Genomic DNA, 22736 nt, shown 5'->3' with positions numbered 1-22736 from the left:
TGATCGGTCTGTGTCCTTTAAGAAAATCTACTCAGAATACACTTATGAAATCTCATGACCAGTTGCCATAATCTTCAGAGAGACCTTTGGCCTCTCTGCCTTGGCTTTAAGTGGACCACCAGATCCCTCAGAAACCACTATCCACTATTTTTGATTGGACCATTTTTTAAGGTACCCTAGTTAGATTAAGACAATGTATTGCAGAAAGAAGTTGTTTTTAGTCATCCACGGATCACAGAGACATATTTAAGCATATTTTGTTTAGAATGATCCCATGACCTGACAGCATACTGCAGTTTACAAGTCTGAGCTCTGTGTGGCCCTACCAGATTATTGACTTTGGGTTCCTTTGTACTCTTGTAGGACCTTGTGACTGGCTCACTTGATAATAACCATCTATTCCCTGCTACACTACATGCTCCTACAAGTCAAGGCTTATAACCATAAAACAATCATCATCATATCCCCACACATAACCCAGTGTTCAGCATACAGTAGGGCAGTGGTTCTCAACCTTCCTAATGCCACGGCCCTTTCATACAGTCCCTCATGTTGTCGTGACCCCCCCAACCATAAAATTATTTTTGTTGCTACTTCATAACTGTACTTTTGCTACTGTTATGAATCAGGTGACCCTGGTGAAAGGGTTGTTTGACCTCCAAAGTTGTCACAACCCACAGGTTGAGAACTGCTGCAGTAGGAGCTCAAAAATTGTTTGTAATTTGGATCAATAGATCACAGGGGGCATGTTTCTTTACCCTCACTGAGTAGAAAATCCCCTCAATTTTCTCTGAGTCTCCCCAAAATAGATGGCATAATGGGTTATGAGTTGGGCTGTTAACCAAAAGGTCAATAGTTCAAACCCTCAGCATCTCTGTGGGGAAAAGATGAGCCTTTTTATTCCCATAGAGATTGACACTTTCCAAAACCCATGAGGGCAGTCCAGCTCTGTATATGAGTCAGAATTGACATGATGGCAGTTTTATCTTGTGGTGCAATGAGGAAAACAATGTGTGGCCAGAAAGAGTAAAGGGGCTTTAAAAAAAAGTTATTCACAAATTCTTCAGCAGTTATTGCCCAAAGATTACCTTCTACCTCTCAAAGGACACAGAAATGGTCCTTCTTTGGTACCCTGATTTGTGACTGTGGCCAGGAGCATATGAGAAAATAAATCATGCTCCACAAAGAGAGATGAGTTGGCATTCCATCTCAGATCATGGAATTTTTATGGAGATGTAGGACAGACGCACAACAACCCGCGGTGTCCAAGTGACAGCTACGTGAAGAACGATTCCCAGACTATGAGCCTGGGTCAAGTCTAAGAACCATTTTGGATCCTTATGCACCAGTGATTGATCTTCCAACTAAGGCCAAGGTTCTAGGTCAGCAGTTCTCAACCTGTGGGTTGTGACCCCTTTGGGGGTCGAACGACCCTTTCACAGGGATGGCCCGATTCATCACAGTAGCAAAATTACAGTGACGAAGTAGCAACCAAAATAATTTTATGGTTGGGGAACCACCACAACATGAGGAACTGTATGAAAGGCCGTGGCATTAGGAAGGTCGAGAACCAGTGCTCTAGGTCGTCTTGCAGGGAGCTGAAGACTACCAGTCATGTCCAACCTCTCCAGACAGTGACTTCCCAGGCTGTGCCAGCTTCCGCCTCCCCCATACTCAGGCTACCCTTGGGAGAAATGGAAGTAGAATTCAGAGGCTAAAGAAACTGGTAAGGCTTACACCCCTTTTTACTCAATTAAAAGACTGTTCCTGATGAAGCAGTTAGAAGCATGTAAATGGGAGAGTCAGATTGCTGAGATCAACAGCCCATCTACACCTTCACATACACCGTGTATGCACCAAGGTCTGCCGGAAGGCTGCAGGGTGTTGACGTGCTTGCCCTTCCATTGTGACGATGTCAGTTCCGTTTTTGTTCATTTATTTTAATGACCGTGTTTCAGCATTTTGAACCCACCACTCTGATAAGTACCTATCAGAGAAGAAGAAAGAAGGCATGAGGTCATATATCTGACTTGGGTGTGAAAATAAATAGCTAGCGAAGTGCCTACCAATGTGATTAGAATGGAAGTCTCTGAAATAATGACCCGGGGCTGGGCGTGCTGTTGGGTTGAACTAGGTCTTGAGAGGTGGAACAATAAAAAGATTGGGAAAGAACAGATAAACACAGAGGGAAAAACACTTCCCACTTTGTTTCCTGGTCTACAGAGCACGGAGGGGCTCTGAGGGAAAGGCAGTAAAGAACTGGCCCACTAACCAACATCAAGGACAGGGGCAGACAAGTTTTGAGTACACCAAAACCAAAACCATGGTGGTGGTTTATCAATGAGAAGTTCACAGGCGTCTTCAGTTTTAGGGATCCACAAAGACCCTGGTCTGTCATCCTACTAATTCCAACCAGAAAATGTCACGGTCCCTGCCTGCATGATGAAGAAACCATACCAAAGCATGACCGTACACACCTATGCACACCTAGATCCAGTCCCAAATAGCTAACAAGCTTGTGGTATTGGTAATCATCTACTCTCAAGGAAGAAAACAAGCTCAAGTTCTGCTCATGACTTGGTCTTATTTGGGAAAGCTTTCCAAAAGATGGTGGGAAACAAAAGCTGCTCCTCTGTATTTGGAACTATATTTTCAAACATACTCAGAAACTCTATCCTAAGTGCCAAAGCAAGTTTCCCCATTACAAAGATATGGTCATCTGGTCCCATAAAGACCTGGTGTTTCTCTCTCAGAGCTGCTGGTGGTTTTGAACTGCTGACCATGTGGATCTCAACCCAATGCTTAACCACTATACTACCAGGGATCCATGGAAACCTTATATCGAGTCACTATACATCAGAATTGACCAGTAGGTTTTTTGTTTATAATATTTCATTTAGTAATATTAATATACTATCACCTTCCCAGAGGGCTCTTGAGAGTGTGGGAACAAGATCAATATCACTGGCCTCACAACTTGTCCCAAATAATTGTGTGCACCTATCAACGCTACAAGTAAAAGCTCAGTTCTCTAATGCCTTCTGTTGTCCTTAAGTTACATGGCATTCTCCCCTTTTCTTCTATTTACCCAACAAGCTAACATTACCGGACATTACTGGACATGTCCACTGGAGCAGACACCGATTATACAGAAATGAGTAAATAATGCATAGCTCCCAACCTCCCGCAGCTTGTAAAATGAGAGTAGCAAAGGGTGATCATTACCACATTGCCTGCTGACGGGGGCATCGCAAAGATTTGGACACAATGCACTTAAAGGCCAAGGAAAGGACGGCAGCTAGACCAGGTTCAAAATGCCATTTGGGAGAGATGTGTGTTTGAGCTCGGTTTTGAAGGGAGCGAAGGCAAGGGAGGGGCAATCCAAGCTTTCCTAAGTGAAATTTAGATCTCTCAGATGACATTTAGTGGGAATTAGTCAAAACTGCATGCATTGTCTTTGCTTTTATGCTGTAGGCAGCAAAAACATGTTGAGCAGAAAGCAGAGAATAAATTCAATAGCCATTCATGCAGTAAACAAGGCCATCATTGGGGACTTCATGTCAGACACTATGGGAAGAGGCTGCAGTATAAAGAGACATGAGGAGGCTCCATGTTGGGAGCAGGGAATTAACATACACAATATTGGTGAACTAAATAACATAGCCTATAGCATATTCCTAATAACTGGCAGAGGTCATCAATCCATAGGAATGGAGAGGTCAAATTTCCCAGAGAGGTCAGACAGAGAAGAAAGCTTTGCAGGGAATAAGTGTGAAAATGAGAACACGTCACTCTTTCCCTCTAAAATTGACAATGGCTCCCCAGTCACGGTTCCTGACTCTTCCTTTGTGCTTCCATTGTACCAAGTCACTATTATCCTTGATGAACTTGAGGACTGAGGTGATGTTTTCTAACCTCTGTACCCCAAGTACTCAGTAAAATGACTTCCACAGGCTCAAGAAATTCATCCTGCAAATAGGAGGTCACTTAGAAGCACTGAACCCAAGTCAACTATAGATCATATAAGACCAAAAAGGAAATTCAAAGGGCTATTGCTGAGAATCAGGCAAAAAGACACACGAACAGGCAAATCCACTGCCACCCAGTTGATTCCATCTCGTGGCAACTCCTCTCATGGTTTTGGAGACTATAAATCGTTATGGGAACAGATTGCCTCATCTTTCCCCCAAAGAACCACTGGTAGGTTTGAACCAGAAAACTTGCTGTTAGCAGTCCAATGCTAACAAAAGACTCTCTTTATTCATTAAAAAGGCACCATCCAGTGATAGTCGATTCAATAACCAACACAGAGCAGTTCTGTAGAAATCTGCTTGCCAGAGTCCTGCTAGTGCATCTCAACTTGATACTAATGATGAGGGTGGTAGTCACCTAATCTGGTGTCAATTCTAAGGATTAAGAGTGTAGGGGTAGAGTCTAGGCTGGAGACAGCCAATGAGACTTCTGTGTGGGCATGGCTTTTGCCTGAGAATTCTGGGAAATCTAGTACTTCCTCCTTGGAGGCGGAAGATACCTCTCTCTGCTACTCCCTGGGAGACCTTGCAGAAGACAGGCCACATGGATACAACCAGACCTTGGATGCTTACAATGCCACTGGACCCAAAGACTTTCTACCCACTGGCTTGTGATCATCCTGCATTTGGCTTTATTGCATGTATTTTGTGAGTCTGAAGAGGACTTTATAGATTGGTATCGGACATACGGGCTACTATCAGACTTATGGCCTTGGACTGGACTGGGTGGGGATGTTTTCTCAACATCCAATTCCTCTTGTACATAAAGCTCTTTCTTATACACATGTGTGTCCATGGATTTGTTTCTCTAGTCTACCCGGACTGACACCATGAGCAACCTTATCAAACAGGGTCGACGTGTCCCCTGTGGGTTTCTGAGACTTTCAATCCTCTTGAGAGTAGAAAGTCTTTCTTCATTGGGGCAGCTGGTGGTTGCAAACTGCTCACCTGTGGTTATTTACTATAAACCCAGGCCTCCTGATTGAGAAGTTCTATTCTGTCCTTTAGGGTCCCTGTGAGTGGGAAGCAACCAGGTGCCAATGGGTTCTACTTGCTTCCACCTGTGGAAAGCGTTGCTTTGAAGAATGCTTTGGAACCATGTGTTTTAGTTGTCCAGTGCCGCGCTAACCAAAATATCACGAGTGGACAGATTTAAGAGAGAAATGTATTCCCTTACCACTTGGGAGGCTAGAAGACTGACTTCAGCACACCAGCTCTAGAAGAAGGCTTGCTCTCTCTGATGATTCTGGGAATTCCCATAGGGCATGAGGAGCTGTGTTAAAGGGTCACGGCCTTAGGAAGGTCGAGAACCACTGTGCTATACGAAAGCAGTCTCTCTCTCCATCCCTTCCATTCTCTCACTTGTCCTTGATCTCCTTCTTTCTCCTTCTTCTTCTCTCACCCCTTCAGACTGTGTCCTGTGATTCAGAACACCATTCTTTCAACATTCCTCAAGTTTTAGTTTTGTTCCTGTAGCCCCTCACGTTTATGACTCCCTGTTCCTGACCACTGCCCCTTGGTGAGGAAGTAAAATTTCTGAGGGTATGTCATTGGCCTAATGTCCTTCCCCCTGATTTTATTTGAAAGACTCTGGCCAGATATCACTAAGGCAAACATTCTTTTATCTTGGCTCCTGGGCAACCACCCTGCTCAGGTCCAGCTCTAGAGAGTATGAGCCATTACCGGCGCTTAAGACAAAATCAGTGTGATTAGTAAAGACCCTGCCCACCTGCAGCCCATCTGGTTTATCTAAGTCTAGTTTCCACACAAGTGTACAGTTCTAAGACTTATTGGAATGCCGCTGCCCTTGGTATGCAAGGCAGATGCTGCTGGCTGCTTTCCCAGAGCTGATTTCTCACCTACAGAAGGATTTGCAGCAGCTGGTCTAGAAAGGCCTGATGTCCATAGCACATACATTTCCCCCTTGGGCATGAAGGGAAGCCAGGGAAGTCTGCCAGGCATTTGGGGTTCACTCACAAGTGGGACGATGCTGCCTTGGGTTAAAGCAATAGATGTGAACAGAACAGCAAGCACACAAGGAAAAGGATGCTTTAAATGAACATCCTTCATGAAGAAGCTTTCCTTTCTTTCTTCAACACATTTGTCTCTAAACAAGGAAGCATTTGAAGGAAATATTTATCTTTGCCATGGAAGCTTTGGAACACTGACTGTCATTAATGTTGATGTTTTAGGAAATTCACAATTAAAAATATGAGTCAAGAGTCTGCAGGAAGGTTCTTCCACCTCCCCCTAGGTCCATTCTCATGCTATAGAGAAAGAACTCCACAGAAAATGCAATGCAACCAACTACCATCAAGGCAAAATGCCCCCACAGGGCAGAGTAGAACTGCCCCCTGGGTTTCCAAAACTGTACCTCTTTATGGAACTAGAACGTTTCACCTTTCTCCCAAGAAGGGGTTGGTGCAGTTGAACCGTTGACCTTGGAGTTAGCAACTGAATGTGTAACACGCTACTCCCCCAGCAAGCCCAGATGTATTCCATCTCTTTTCTTTCACAGGTGGTTTTAGTAGAAGGAAAGCCTTATCATCGAGAGTGACTCCTCAAATTACCAAGGACAATTGGCAATGCCTGGAGATATTTTGGGTTGTCACAAGTAGCTGAGGGTCCAATACTGACCATGGATGTTTAAATAAAAAACAAACAAACAAATTCACTGCCATCAAGTCCATTCAGCTTGTTATCAAAATAGCAATATGTGTGTGTGTATATTTTTGTGGAAAATGAAATTGGAAGAAAATGGAATTTTCCCAGGAACTTTGTGAAGCCGCCTTGGGTGTGTCTTATTTCCCTAACAGGATAATGCTTTTCATTCTTTATTTTCTTGTTCCTCCCTTAGTTTCTTCTTTCCACCTATACCTTTGAATATCCAGTATACTTTTTAACTGGTAATGAACGTAATGAACAAGCAACAACGCCCTCTTCCCTCCCTGGCTGTGGGGTGTATTAGGACTCCTGACAGGCAGTGTGTGTCTCGGAGCAGAACTGTGTTGTGCGGGCTCTTCAATGGTGGCTATTGTGTAAGTAGATTGCCAGACCTTTCTTCTGCAGTGCCTCTGCCTGGACTTGAACCTTAACCTTTTGCTTAGCAGCAGAGAATTTTAACCCTTTCTCCATGCTCAGGGACTCCAAGCAAAGTACTCTTTCGTATATGTCCTTGGGAATAAACGTATTCTTTTTGGAGGATGCACATCTTTAAACAGCTGTTTGTTGGCCTCTATTTTTTTTAATACTATTGTGCCATGTCTGTGGTGAAGGAGTAATTGTCGTTTTGCTCCCTCCTCCCACTTCTCAAGCTGAAAGAAACCCTGGAATAAAAGAGAAGAATATTGGGATTGCACAAAGATGGAGTAAAGTAGGCATCAGGTAAAAAAATGACTTAACTCCCAGGGAAATTACTGGCCTGTCAATGAGTTCTCAATCAAACAGAAGCACACCTACATTTGTATTGCACAGTTGAAATAGCCTAGTGATCATTTCCTTAGCAAATACCAGAGACAATTATATATCTTCCAGGTCAGCGATGTGGATGATCAAACTGTCTGAAACAATATCATGTGTTTAAAGTGAAGGTAAAATTGAAATCACTTGTGAAACAGAACCACCAGATGCCCTGTGACTTCACAGAGACTAGGAATACTTTAGAAATCCTTACAAATCAAATAACTAGCATCCATATTGGAGCCTCTACTCTTGTGAACTCTGCTGCACAAAAGCAACTGTTTTGAGAATGATGAGGGAAACAAATGTACAGAAGTGCTTGACATGTGACTGGTCATCCCTGGAGTTGACATTCAAGGAACGGTGGACCAGCATGAAAATAATGCTTTCACTGTGCATAGCCTGTTCAATATCTACTGGAGGGTGGCACGGAGAAAGGTGATGGCAGAGATTCACAGTGCCACAAAGAAGAGTAGAGATGGCTGGTGTGGAGCCAAGAAATTATAGCTTCCTTTTTTGGCCATTCATGCACGCAGATGTATCCTGGTAGACCGCCGGGAGTCAGGTTGCGAGGCGCTGTCCAGGAACCGGAAGTCTGGGGAATGAAAGGGGAATTCTGAGCAAGTGCACAGGTCAGGGACATGGAACTAGAGTCTCAGTTAAAATGAGCTTTTCTCCCTCAGGTCCACTGGGAGAAACACCAGGGCAAACAGAATAAAAAGTGAGACAAATCAATACAAAAAAAACTTTCTTTGTGAGTTTCATGTTTAGATTGGGTTTGGGGGTGGGGTAAACCAAATACCAAAGTGCAAAGTCATATATGTCTGCCTGTTTTAAAAACTCTTTAAGATATAACTTTTAATAATTCAGAGAAACAAAATTATATGTTGAGACTATAAGGGACGCCTTCACCAAGAAGATAGAAACTGAGCAAAGCCTGAATATTTGGACAATGACCCAAATGGGTAAGGCCATTTGAGTTGGAAGAAAACAGAGAAACGAATCAAGCATATTGGGGATTTTCTGAGTATGCATGTCTCCACCCAGTCAAGGAGTAGAGGACGGATTCATGATGTGGAGTCAAGAAGATGGGGGTCAGTAGAATATTTCTGGACCACTGGAGTATTTTGATTGAGAAGTTATGTTGAATATACTATTGCTTATCTTGATAACCCTGATCATAACTAGCACAATACCCTACATATAATGGGATTTTATTATATATATATGTATATATATACACATATATATTCTCTCTATATTGTTATGTATGTATTATAAATATATAATATATGTGCTTGTCTTACATGGATTCATAAAGGCAGATCTTGGTGCAATTAATAAGTCGTTTTTAAAAAAGATCATTATACTGGGGGCTCTTTCAGCTCTTATACCATTCCATACATCCAATTATAGCAAGCATATTTGTGCATGTGTTGTCATCATCATTTTCTAAACATTTACTTTCTATTTGCATCTTTGCTATCAGCTCCTCTCCCCCACACCCTTCAGGGCTCCTTGATAAATTATTATTATTTTCATATCTTACACTGACTGCTGCCTCCCTCTCCCTTCACCCATGTTTCTGTTGTTCATACCCCTCAGGGGAGGGGTGAGGATGGGTGGGTACATGTAGGTCATTTCCATTGGTTCCCCTCTTCCTCCCCCCACCATCCCCCTACCCTTCTGTTATAGCTACTCCCATTTCTGTTCCTGAGTGGTTTATCTGACCTGGATTCTGTGTGTTGTGAACTCTTATTTGTACATGCTCCGGGCTAGCCAGAACTGAGGTCATGATAGTGGGGGTGCAGAAGCCTCAACAAACCAGAGGACTATTGTGTGTTTCATCAATGCTATACTGAGCCTTGGTGGAGGGGATGTCTTATTGTCTACAGATGGGTTTGGTGCCTCTGCTTCGACCCCTCTCATTCTCAAAAATATGTTTTTGTTTAGTTTGGGTCTTCTGATGCCTGCGCCTTTTTTAGGCAAAAGTGCAAAAAGAACTTTAGCAACCAGTAAAGATGTAACCCATTAACAATACACCATCTTCATTCCTCAAATGGAGGCACTGAGAAGGTGTGTGAAATAATCAGGGGCTTACCAAAAGAAAGTTATTGAGGCAATATGATTCTGAATTAATTTAAGTGTCCATGAAAAACAAAAAGTACTTCCATTGGTCTGACTTTTGCAACTGACTTTGCCGAATATACAATGTTCTTGCAACTAATCCGTTGTTTTCTCCTCCATAGATCCATTACAGGATTTTGGCTTCTCTATTGACCAGTGTTCCAAACATGTGAAAAAAAATCTCAGCATTAGATTTGGAATCATTTTGAGTAAGTAAAAATTATTAGTGTGAAAGAAAGCATTGCACAGCCCTTTCCTACTCCATACACCAGTGGCCCGTGTTAACAACTGTGACTGGTTAAACCACTGTCTCCAGCACTCACTCGAATCACCTCTCTTTAATCTTCCTTTTCTCCTCTCTCTGGTAATCCCTAGAAAGAGTAGACCTCCCATTTAATGCTGTGAATACTGAAAAAAGATGCTAGTCACTCATTTAGATTATAGAAACACTTGTAATTAGTAAGCTGGAGGGGAAAAAAGGAAGAAAGAAACTATTTTGAGTTTTTTGTTTAATTAGCCATTCTTGGCTTGTCATTTTTGCGGGGTTTTGTTTTTTAGCCCCACATTGCCATTGCTTTTGTTAGGCGCCCTTGAATCAGCTGTGACTCATAGTGAGCTTATGTACAATAGACGGCCCTGTCCTGTGCCATCCTCTCAATTGTTTTTATGTGTAACCCCATTGCTTGCAGTCACTGGGTCAATCCATCTTGTTGAGGGCATTCATCTTTTTAATTGCTCTGTTATTTTACAAACTATGGTTCCATTCTCCTGATAACATGTCCAAAATGCATGAGAGGAGCATTTAAGGAGCATTTCGACTGCACTTCTCCCAAGACGGATTTATTTGTTCTTGTGATAGTTCATGGAGCTTTTCATATTCTTTGCTGGCAACATAATTCAAACGCATTCATTCTTTTTTGGTCTTCATTGTCCCAAATAACTACTATGAATGATTAAGATTAAACTGTGACATATCCTTCCCACATCCATGAGCAACAGTACTTTCTGATTGTTTGCTGTGTATTGGGTTGTGTCATTAGAGTGAGGCAATATATTTGCTATAGTTAATAGGTGATCTCCCTTTTAAAATAGTTTGATCTAAATCAGAGGACAGGATTTTAATTAAGTCCTCGTGTAGAATCATTCCAAGGGAATGCAGGGAATTTTCCCAAAGGCCCAGAATGCTCATATGCATTTCCAGTCCCTTGCTCAATATCTGAATCTAGAAACAGCTTGAGAAACAAAGGGAGAGAAGAGAAATGGAAAGGCGACTGGGAGGTTGTAAGATTAAGAGAAGGAGCTGAAACAAAAGCGGAGACATTTGGAAGGCTTGCCTGTAAGGCACCACGATACGGTCTAGGTTAACCACGATGGAATCTCTGTAGCAACAGCAGGGTGGGGGGAAGCTGGACCACATGCCGCACACTATCCAAATATGCGGAGGGACTCACAGTGCTGGGTAGTTGTACGAGAAGTTCTGAAAGTCAGATCGTCAGGGTTTGCATAAAGCAGCCATGGCACGAGAGTATGCGAGTGGACAGATTGAAGTACAGACCAAGAAAGCGCCATTGCTTCCAGGTCTGTCTACATGATCCTCTGTGGGCTCACCTGAGTGCTATTTTTCCAAGAAAACTTTTCCCACACAGAGAAGTCTTTTGAAAATGATAGGTCTGTTGGTCCATCGGTTATAAATTCTGCTTGCCTTTTATGTACACAACAAAACAAACAATCTAGTAAAAATATTCTTCTCTTTCCTCTAGGAGAGGACATCCAAGAGCTATTTGTTGATGTTGCTCTTGTCACAAAAGGATCCGCCATCTTTAATTTCTCCTACCCTGTCTGTGAAAGGGATCAGCCAAAATTTTCTTTCTGTGGAAGAAGGAAAGGGGGTAAGCTGTCTGTCTTGGTAACTCTCTGCTAAGGTAGAGAAAACTGGAGAGACATAAGGGGAGAGGGGAGAGAGAGAGGAAAAGGGGGAGGGAGGGGGAAGGGTGGGAGAGTTCAGAGCTGAGATCAGACACCACGGGTTGGATCTGGTTCTACCACTCACTTTCCCACCAGGGTTTCAAGCCACTTCATTCCAGTTCAATGCCCTGCTAAGAATTTGCATTTTCATCCCAGATACAGATCATGTGACTCTGCATCTGCTGATCCATAAGGAACACACAGGTGTATTCAACGATATATAAGGGATACACGAGTGTGACCGTTAAAGCGTCTGGGTCAGGTTGGCAATTGAGACCTAGAAGGCGGTCAGGTGATGACGTAGGGGGCTGTGAGTTAGGCTGCTAACCAATGGCAGTTGGAAACCACCAAACTCCCTAAGGGAGAAAGATCAAGCTTTCTGCTCCTGAATCAATGCTGACTCAATGGCAGTGAGTTTGATTTTTATTTTAATCTTCCAGGATGCGACCTAACACAATGAAACCACCTCCATGGTGGGATCTGCTCTGAGCCTTACAGCAGTTACAAGAAGATTAGAGTGGGGTGCAACACCCTGACACACATTACAGCCCTAATGCAATCAATTGAAATGAAGTTTTCGTAGGGGTGTAGCTTGCTTCCAATATAAGTGAATGCTATGGAAAAGCTTCCTTGCTTTTTGCTGGGTCTGGGTCCGGCATCTGGTTTGACCTTTGGACTTGAATCTGAGGCCTGCCATATAACCTGTGATCTTGGGAATCATTAGCAGTCTGATTCATTTATTTGCTTTTGGATTCATTTACTTTCACAGCCAGAAAATCGCTTCTAGTCTTGAGACCATCAGTCCCTGCAGCCGCACGAGTTAAGAAAAGGTTCCATAGTAATAGCTGATCCACAGACTTAGAATTTGCCTTCCTTTAACAAATGTGCGAACCACATTTTTGTTGTGAAGCACTCCATAACATAGACACATGTACACTTCCCTGGTTTTGATTCTCTAGTGAACCCAACCTAAGACGATAAGAATTGCCAGGGAGATCTTGTCAAAATGTGGACTCTGATTCAGTATCCAGGGTAGAAATATACATTTTCAGCACGGAGTTGAACTGCAGTTAACTGGCTTGAAACTCTGCTTTGGACGATGGTAACCTCACTGAATAGCACAGGATCTGCTTCACAAGGCTTTTGTGAAAAGAGACTGAACCGGTGTCCCTGAGGTACTTTACAGCATACAGCTGAGAAGGGGAACAGGGGGAACAGTAACACCTTATAAAAAGGGTCAACACTCGCAAAATCCACCAGGATCCAGTGCATGAGTTTGCCAGGGCTGCTGAACTGCAAAGGGAGTGACGGCATGCTTTCAAGATGGAAATTTTGAATTTTTTTTGTGTTTCAGTCTTTTGATTGAAATGAAAACTTATTTTTGTCATACAATAGTGGAATACCTATATATATATATAAAATCTTACTGCGGACTCTGGAGCCAGGGCTGGTGGGATAAATTGTGTTCCTTTAGATCCACACAGCTAAACAGGCTCTTACCAGTTGGAAGCATGTACTTAAGTGGGATGGGAACTTCCCAGTAAACCCCAGAGATGGAAAATGTAGGTGAGAACTACATATCCAATAGGTCACAAAAAAAGGGTTAAAATGACAGCAGTGTGTTATCTACACAGTTCAAAGCCAGATGTTCACATTCAGGCCGGGTGGCAGGAGGGACTTCCTTGAGTGTGCGTTCTGGGTTCAAGATGTGATCTTGCAGTGATTCATAGATGACCAGCCTCCACTCAGCTCTCTCTCCTCACCTTACTTATATTCTAAGTGTGAGGCTTGTAACTAATTCATAGTACTGCCCATGTTGTACTACACTCATTTATGCTCTTTTTTGTCATCCCAACTAGACTGATATTTCACAGTATTGTCTTCATAATGCTGCCCCTCCCCCAGTGCTTGGAATGTTTCTGATACATGAAACCCAAATCCATTCTACTCTGTGTTACAGAGCGAGACTATGCCCCATAGGGTTTTCTTGACCAATCTTGACGGAAGACGATCACCAGGGCTTCCTCTCTGGTTCCACAGGATGGGTTCAAATCGTTAGGTTGTTACGTGCTGCTGAGTGAGTGCTGGCTCACGAGAACCCCATGTACGACAGGATAAGCACTGCCCAGATCTATGCCGCCCTCAGAAGTGGTCTTACCCTTCAGTCCACTGTGTCAATCCAGCTTGTTGAGGACTTTTTTCTTTTTCACTGAACCACGACTTTGTCGAGTATGACGTTCTTCTCCTAGGACTGGTGCTTCCAGACAGTGTGTCCACAGAATGTGAACTGCTTACCATCCTGGTGTCTGAGGAGTATTCCTCCATGCTTCTTGGGAGTCGATGGTGTTCATTCTTCTGCAGTCTGTAGCATACCCAACGTTTTCCTCCAATATTGTCATTTACACACGTCAATTCTTCGGTATTTCTTATTCATGATTCAGCTGCTGCGTGTATAGGGGGCGGCTGAAAACGCCCCCAAAGTAAAAACACTTCTATGAAGTCCAATTCCATTTATATCAGCCCTCTTAGCTATCCAGTGCTGGAATATTAGAAATACCACAAGTCCATGAACTCCACAAACCATTTAGGAAACTAGAAGTTTAAATTCAGAGGGTAGGCTCCAGGGGGCGCCTTTCTCTCTCAGCCCCGGGGAAAGGTCCTACTTTCCTTTCAGCATGCATAGTCCCAGGGCCCCTTCAGACCTCCGCGTGCTTGGGCAGCAAACTTACCCAGAGTCCACTTGTTCTCAGTGCAGCTCCCATGGCAATGTTGGCAGGTAAGATCGCGTCGGTTCTGACTCAAAGCAACTCTGTGTCCAATGGAGGGTCCAGTCCTGCTCCATGCTCACAATTGTTCATATGTTTGAGCCCGTCGCTGCAGCCAATGCGTCAGTCCTGGATCCTTACTCGGTTTCTCAGCATTGTCACTTCTTCCATTCGTCTTAGCTGCTCACCAGCAAACTCCCAAGTCCTTTCCGACGTCCACTTTGGATTTTTCCTTCTCTCCGGTCTCTTCAGGGACCTGTAGCTTTCTTCACATAGGAGCTCCTTGATATCAACCCACGAGACATATATTTGGTCCTTCATGGTCAATGCTGTGGGTTGGGCTGCGATTTTGAACGACCGTTATGCAGGGCACAACAAAAGTCTACATCAAATCCCAGTAAATCATTGAAAACCAAGAACAAAATAGAACAAAACAAAAACACCTGATGCTGTCAGTCCATTCCAACTCACAAGAACCCCCGGGCAGAGTAGGACCATAATCCTCACATGGGCAGATGGTCGCTTGATTCCCACAGGCAGTTGGTGGGTTCAAGTTGCTGACATTTCAGTGACCTTTGGGGCATTTTAACCTCTGTGTCACTAGGGTTCCACTGGCATCAAAATCACTCTCTCGCTTCTCCAAGTCTACAAAAGCCTAGTTTCCCTCTGGGTATGGTTTCAGTAAAAATAATAAAACAGAAGAGAGAGCCCCCCTACCTCCATCGCTCCCACACTGCGAGAGCTCTCCAACACAGTCTGGCAGCCTGAGAGACTGGTGTGGAAATGCAGGGCAGCCTCGCACCCATGCTTTGCCTGATTGCTGCGGGCATGGTGGCTACACAGGCTCGCTGAGAAGCAGACACCGGGGAAGTGCCAGGAAGTTTCATACAGTGTAGCACGATCCGGAAAGTGATAGGCAAATATTGCATGAACAAATGATCGTGGGAATTTTATAACCCAGGAAAAGGAAAGCCTTAACTTCAGGGGTTTCTTGGGTTATTCTTTTTTTGAATTAGAAAAAAGACCCACAAATCTGCTGTAGGGACAATTTTTTTTCCCAAGGATGTGATTAGTAGAACAACCAGAAGGAAAAACTGCCACTAGGATGAGCTACAGTGAATCCAAAGCAAGCACAAGCTGCCGTTTACAGCTTAAGGCCCCGAGTGAGCCCCTTTAGGGCCTACAGGCCTTGGTGCTGAGCAATGAGAACACTTGGCTTCCACTGAGGGCCATACATGAGAGTATCAATTACAGTCTGATTGAGTATGATTTTCAGGGCATTCATATGCGTTTCTCTGCAATGCAGACCTCACCGGCTGCTCTTCTACACTGATAAAACTAACACGTGGAATCGGCTAAGTGAGACTGTGTGGATAAAACATTATTTGCTTTTCCTTTTGCATTGTCTGCAGCTAGCTCCAAGACAAAGGCTTCTCAGATGAGAAGATCAGTTGATGCTACTTAGTTTTATTACAAGTAGTGGTTGGCAATTTGGGGAGATGGTTTTTCATCTGGTACAATCATGACACACAGATTCAGCGGTTTCACTTGACCTAGAAGCTGGTTCCATCACCCAATATTAATTTTCAAGGTAAATGGGGATTAAATTGCACAACTTGTATGACCATACCCACTAATTAACCCTAGTCCTAAAGAGTAACTGGAAGGAAATGTTCATATTTAAGATACAAATGGTAATGTCAGTAAGACTCCCAGGTGGTTACATAGCTTCAGTCTGGTTTATAATCGCCATGCCTTTAACCTGGTGATTCTAGGTCTTGGTTTATACACATAGTTCTACCTGAGCTGTCCTTATGAAGGTTGCAAGCCACATGTGGGTGCTGAACACTTGAAATACAGCTGTTTTAACCTGAGATATATCTCAAATGTAAAATCTGAGAGAAAGATGATGCTTGCTACTCCCATACACAGTTACAGTCTCGGGAACCCACAGGGACAGTTCTACCCTGTTCTGTAGTGTTGCCATGAATCAGAATGGACCCGATGGCAGTGAATTTTACTGCTTTGTGTTTGATAAACATAAAATACACACTGGATCTCAAAAACTTAGCAAGAAAAAATTAAAATATATTATAAATATTAAAATATATAAATTATACTATAATTATATTGGGTCTATGCTCAAAGGATAATATTTGAATATAATGGTTTCAATGATCTAAATCATTTTACTTACATGCTAATTACATTGGAATCCTGGTGGCAAAATCGGTTATGCATACTTGCTGCTAGCCAGGTGAGCAGTTCAAAACCCCCAGCTGCTCCGAGGGAGAAGAATGACGCTTTCTGCTCTCATAAATATTTATGGTCTCCGGAAACGCTCAGAAGCACTTCTGCTCGGTCGTATCCAGTTACTATGAATTGAACTCAATCACAATGGGTTTGTTGATTATATATAAATAACAAATAAGGTATTTTATTGACATATTCTTAAAATTAGTTTTACCCATTAGAATATGATGAGAAAAAAAATTAGAGTATTTTTGTGGCTTTTATGTTCCTAATAAACAGCACTGCATTGGAATGGCTTTTTAGCATTTTGAAATCTCAACACCCAAGCCACACCCCAGAGTGGGTGTGGCTCCAAGTGGGTGATCGTGATTGGCTGCCCGGTTTGAGGACCACGCCCTCCCTAAATCCAAGGCAAACAGTTCGTTTTTTAAGGAGGATGATCACAGTGCTTGTGTGTGCATGGCATTATTCCAAGTGTGCTGGCTCTCATGACTCCTGGCACCATATGAACAGTATGCACACTGCTACTGAACCCATTCCAACTCACAAGGACCCCACGTTAGGTTGTTGTTAGGTGCCATCAAGTCAATTTTGAATCGTAGCAGCCCTTTGCACAACAGAACCAAACACTGTCTGGTCCTGCCCCATCCTCACAATTGCTTCTGTGCCTGAGCCCACTGTTGCAGCCGCCTTGTCAATTCATCTTGCAGAGAGGCCCTGAAAGCAAGAAAATCAGCCCCTGGGTTTCCAAGGCTGTAAATCATAACCTCATCTTTCTTCTTCAGAGAGGCTCTTGGGTTCGCAGCCCTGCTCCGTCAGGGCTTCTTACAGAAACTATTTTTATGAGCCTTATTTTCGCAGATAAGGAAACCGAGTCCCAGAGACGTTAATGAACTTATTCATAACGTCACAAAACTCACTGCCTGGCAATTGAATTTTTAACCAAGCAGTTTGGCCCCAGGGGCTTGCTTGAATCCCTCTACTACGCAGCCTCAGTGAATATAAAGAAAAGTCTGTTAGAGATGTAATAACTCATTACCGCTTTCCTCTAGGACTGGAAAGAGGATGTGAAAGATATAGCCAAATTACAGTACATCAAAAGTTTATCTTTGTCTTAAAGTTAGCAAAAACTTTCAAAGAAAGAAAAGGAGTTTTATGCTGGAGAAGGAAATATAACCCATCAAAGCATTTCAGAAGGAGGCCGAAAAATCCTTGCCACTTTTTGGATACAGAGCTGATACACAAAGCAAAGGACCGTGAGAAGAGTTGTCAGAGGGCATCTCCACAGCGTCATCAATACTTGCATGGAATCAGTTCTGTGGAGACAAGGGGAGAGGCAGGCTGCATGGAGTAGTGGATTTCAATCTGCCCATCAACCTTCACCCCGTTGACAAAAGAAATAAAAACAAGCCAACAACAAATTTAACTCCCATAAAAGTTCAGAGCAGAGACACGTGGACTTTTTAGATAAAGAGACAGGAAGGAAATATTTTCTTCTTGTGGAACATGTGCTTTTGGTCACAACTACATGACTTGGCTGTTAAAAGAGCAAAAAGCAGTCATGCACGATATATAAATGAACACACATAGCTGTGTGCCAATAAAACTGCATTTGTAGTGAAAGGGGAATCTAGTCGGGCACTTAGGCCTGATGTCCATTCTCCTGGGTCTCATTTTGCTAGATGAGTTTCCCAGAATATTCCATCTCAGCGTTGTAAGAGAGAAAAGGTAAGTAAAGCTGGACTCAATGGTAGTGCTCACTTTTGAACTTGAAATTGTAGTGCCAATCAGAGAGGTAGAAACAAGCCCCGCTGCAACATGCCCCACTGAGATTAAAAAACACAAAAACAAGGAGCTATCCTCAAAGGTGGTTCAGAGATCGACTATGTAGAATATTCAGAGATCGACTATTTAGAATGTGTGAAAACAAGAGCTGCAGCCAGCAATGAATCTTCAAAGACCCAGACTGACACTCCAAAAGGAATAGTATGAACACATGATGCTTACCCGTGGGGACATGAGATGCTTACCCACGGGGACATGAGGTGCCTCAGCTGTCAAACCAGGTTCTGACCATGGTAAACTCACCAGGAGAAGGGGCACTGATTTCTCAGCAAGCAGCACGCAGTGGGACTGCAGATTTGGTGGTGTCTGATAGATCAACTCATGGATAGCAACTGTCCTCAACCTACAGCCAGAGCCAATGGACAGGAACAGAAAGATGTGGGAGGTGCTTTGGTTTCCCAGGACTGCTGTAACGGAAATACTCAACGAGGGTGAATTTATTTTCTCACGGTTCAGGAGGCGAGAAGCCTGAATTCAGGCTGTGACCCTAGGGAGTGGTTCTTGTCTATTCCAGCTTCTGGAAAAAAAAAACACTGAAAAAAAATTATGAAGGCAACATATATACAGATGTGCTTGACACAATGGATGAATGTATGGATTGTGATAAGAGATGTAAGGGTCCCTGATAAAAGTATTTAATAAAAAAAGAAAATATTCAAGAAAACAAACAAACAAAAATAAACACTGACTGTTGAAAAGTCAATCATAACTCCTAGGGACCCTATAGGAGCTCCTGGGCTTGGGGATTCATCTGCCTCCGTTGTAATCAGATGGGCTGCCTTCCCTTGTGTGCGCTTGCTCCTGTGTCTCACCAGCTCTTTTTATACCTCAGAAGCGATTAGGTTTAAGACACACCTTACACAGATATGACCTCATTCACATAACAAAGAAAACTCAAACTCTATTTCCAAATGAAATATATCCACAGGTATAGGGGTTTGGATTCAAATGCATATTTGGGGGATACAATGTACTTCCTAAAGGTAGGTAGGTAAGTGTGTGCGTAGGTGTACTGTGAATTCTAAGAACTGTAGGCCAAGTGCTCTTCTCTGAGAACATATGATGGACCTGCGACAGCATGAGAGGACTTGGTGGTGCCATATCAAGACTCCAGAGAAGTTCAGGAGATTCTGCTCATGGGGAGGCAGAACTGCTGGCTCCCAGCACATCCATACCTGTACAGGCTCATCACTCTCCAGTGCAAACAAACCTGATATGAAATGCATACAATAGACATAGTTGCACCTTGGTGAATGAACTATGCCAGCTATTGAAAAATCAGAGGTAGACTTATTTTAAGTGAACCCAAAGAGCTTGCGATTAAAAGAAAGATTGCAAACTGAAGAATCCTTTAGCAGAGGAATGATTGCTCCTTGCTTTATCTATTGGGTAATTCTGAAATGCCTTACTTCGTTGTTTGTTCAAAGTTGGGAACTCTATCTTTATTACATGACTTTCAATAGAGAGTAGAGTCTGCTGTACCAGAACAGGGATCGGCAGTGTTGAATCAGTGGTGGATGTTCCCCTCCATGAGGTTCTATTCCTTGCCAACGCCCCCATACACAAGCCACCACACCGGTTGCTATGGCATTGGGCGTGTTCTACAGAACTTCCAAACTAAGATGCCCTAGGACAAAAGGTCTGGAAATCTGGTTCTGAAAGTCATTCGGTGAAACCCCTGTGGACCACAACAGTTCAATCTAAAAACTGATCGTGGGAAAGGATGGCACCAGACTGGGCAGTACTTCCTTCCGTGGTGCCCGGCAGAGTCAACCGGATGCCAGGTAACAATACCCAGGCCTCGTTTTAAAAACATCACCTGCTCTGGGCTCCCACCTCTGGGCTCTCGCTGCTCACCACTGATTTCTGAGTGACTTTAGACCTCCGATTCTGCAAACTCTTCTTTTCATGATGCCTTCTCCCCTGGTGCCCAAAGTTCATTCACATCAGCCTCATTGCCTTTCCCAATGACAGCTTCTATGTCTGTCATTGATCATGCATCATGCTATTCATCCAATAGCCAGGATGACCAAGTGGCTGATATATGAACTTAACATTTCTTGGCTCCTCTTCCCAGATATGAACCAGCAGGTCCACAGGGAACTGATGGTTCTCTGTTGCCTGGAAGTTTTCAGGACTTCTCCTGCTATCCGCATCCTCATTCTCCAATTATGGTTTCAGGCAGCATGCAATTAGATCCAGAACTATTCTGGAAGAATACTATTACCCACCTCCTCAATGCAACAAAGAGCAGCAGGTTCCAGTGGGCCTCAAGCTTAAGGAACCTCAGGATCACTTGTCAAACACAGCTGGCTGAGCTAACACCAAGTGTGTGATCCAGTACATCCAAGGTGCAGCCTGAGAATTTTATTCCCTCCATGTTCCCAGGATACTGATACAGCTTCAGGGATCACACTTGGAGGCCCAATGGGTAAGCATCACGTTCAAAGCCAGATTGGTATAGAACTAAAGCTTTGCTGTCACTTATCAGTGATGTGGCTTAATGTCTTTGAGCCTGTTTCCTTATCTGTACAATAGGGGGAAATGAGCATCCTCACAGGAGTGCTATGAGTCCAATCAGATAATATATATATGATATTTATATATATAAGATATTTATATCATATATATATAATATTTTAGAACAGTATTTGGCTCACACTAAACCCTCAATAAGTGATAAATGGTAGCTACTTCATGCAGCTGATTAGGCATTCCTCAAGCCAGAGCTCTCAGCTCCGGAAGTCATCAATCTCAGAGCAGAAGTCTGCATTTTAACAAGGCACCTGCAGAGGCAGCAAAACCTTTGAGGCTTCCAAGATGAAAACTTATTTCCTCAAGGGTACCAGGAAGATGGCTTTGGTCTGAGCTGCAGACCCTCTGGTGGCTAACACGGTGGTTCTTCTCGGCCCTCTGGTACCGCTTGGGAGAGAGTCCGACAAGCGTTTCTCATGGAAGTGGAAATTTGAAACGCCATCTTCTAGGCCCCGGCCCGTTCTTCTGCTCATGTTTTATTCTTGTCTGCATACTCCAAGCCACAGCAGAGTTCCAGCTTATGATTGCTAGGGAGCTACTGCTGCCACAAATTCAGGGGGAGTCGGGAGGGAAATGGTGGCTTAATTATTGGAAAATAAAGCACAACGAGAAATAATGGTCACCCTAGCAGGAATACCCGTAATAAGTAAGCAAGAGAGGAATTTCTTGTGAAACAAATGAAAGGGAACATTTGGCTGGGCATTAAGTGCTCCTATAATTCTGGGAAAGGGACCCTGAGATGCTGTGATGGAAGTGTGTGGCTGCTAACCGCAAGGTGGGAAGTTCAAACCCACCAGCTGCTCATCTGGAGGAAGATGAGACTCTCTGCTCCCATAAAGATTTACAAGGCCCTGAGAAAACCTATGAATGTTATCCCTGGGAAGGACTATTGGATGGTAAAACAACTAAGCACTTTATTGCAAACTGGAAGGTTGGAGGTTTGAACTCACCCAGAGGCACCACAGAAAAAATGTCAGGAAGTCTTCTCCCAAAACATTGCAGCCTTCAAAACTAGAGGGAACCGAGTCCTACTCTGCATAGCGAGGCTCTCCATGAGTTGACAGTGACTGATTCATTTGCTTTGGTTCACTCCATCCCCAAATCCAAGCCCATTTCAAATGAGCAAACAATGCTTTGAACCTACCCTTTGAAGTCAGATCATCTTTAGTGTTCATGGAGGCTGGCATTTTAGCATTAATGAAGACCCAAGATGACAAGTCTTTGCATTTTCTTTTTAAAAAATTGTTTTATTATGGGTTCCTACAACACTTATCACAATCCATACATACATCAATTGTGAAAGCACATTTGTACATTCATTGCCCTCATGATTCTCAAAACATCTGCTCTCCATCCAAGCCCCTGGCATCAGCTCCTCACTTTTCCCCTCCCTCCCTGCTCACTCCTCCCTCATGCACCCATGATAATTTATAAATTATTATTTTGTCATATCTTGCACCGTCTGACGTCTCCCTTCACCCACTTTTCTGTTGTCCAACCCCCAGGGAGGAGATCCTTGTAATCAGTTCCCCCTTTCCAACCCACCCTCCCTCCACCCTCCCAGTATCACCACTCACACCACTGGTCCTGAAGGGATCATCTGTCCTGGATTCCCTGTGTTTCCAGTTCCTATATGTACCAGTGTACATCCTCTTGTCTAGCCAGATTTGTAAGGTGGAATTGGGGTCATTATAGTGGGTGGGGAGGAAGCATTTAAGAACTAGAGGAAAGTTGTATGTTTCATCATTGATACATC

At 43.4% G+C, this 22736-nt stretch overlaps 1 protein-coding gene across 1 annotated transcript in view; it reads left to right on the top strand.

Annotated features, from left to right (window-relative positions):
* The window catches only part of LY86 (lymphocyte antigen 86), a 61069-nt gene that overhangs the window by 22065 nt on the left and 16268 nt on the right, over window positions 1-22736 (top strand). Inside the window, exons 2-3 of the mRNA XM_075553818.1 lie at window positions 9740-9826; window positions 11378-11506. Of these exons, the coding sequence (XP_075409933.1) occupies window positions 9740-9826; window positions 11378-11506 (216 nt within the window). The remainder of the gene's footprint in view (window positions 1-9739; window positions 9827-11377; window positions 11507-22736) is intronic.

Source organism: Tenrec ecaudatus, chromosome 7 (genome assembly GCF_050624435.1).
Source record: "Tenrec ecaudatus isolate mTenEca1 chromosome 7, mTenEca1.hap1, whole genome shotgun sequence".
In the NCBI taxonomy this organism is placed as follows: Eukaryota; Metazoa; Chordata; class Mammalia; order Afrosoricida; family Tenrecidae; genus Tenrec; species Tenrec ecaudatus.
Note: the sequence above shows the minus strand (reverse complement) of the source record. Positions and strands in the feature narration are given on the sequence as shown.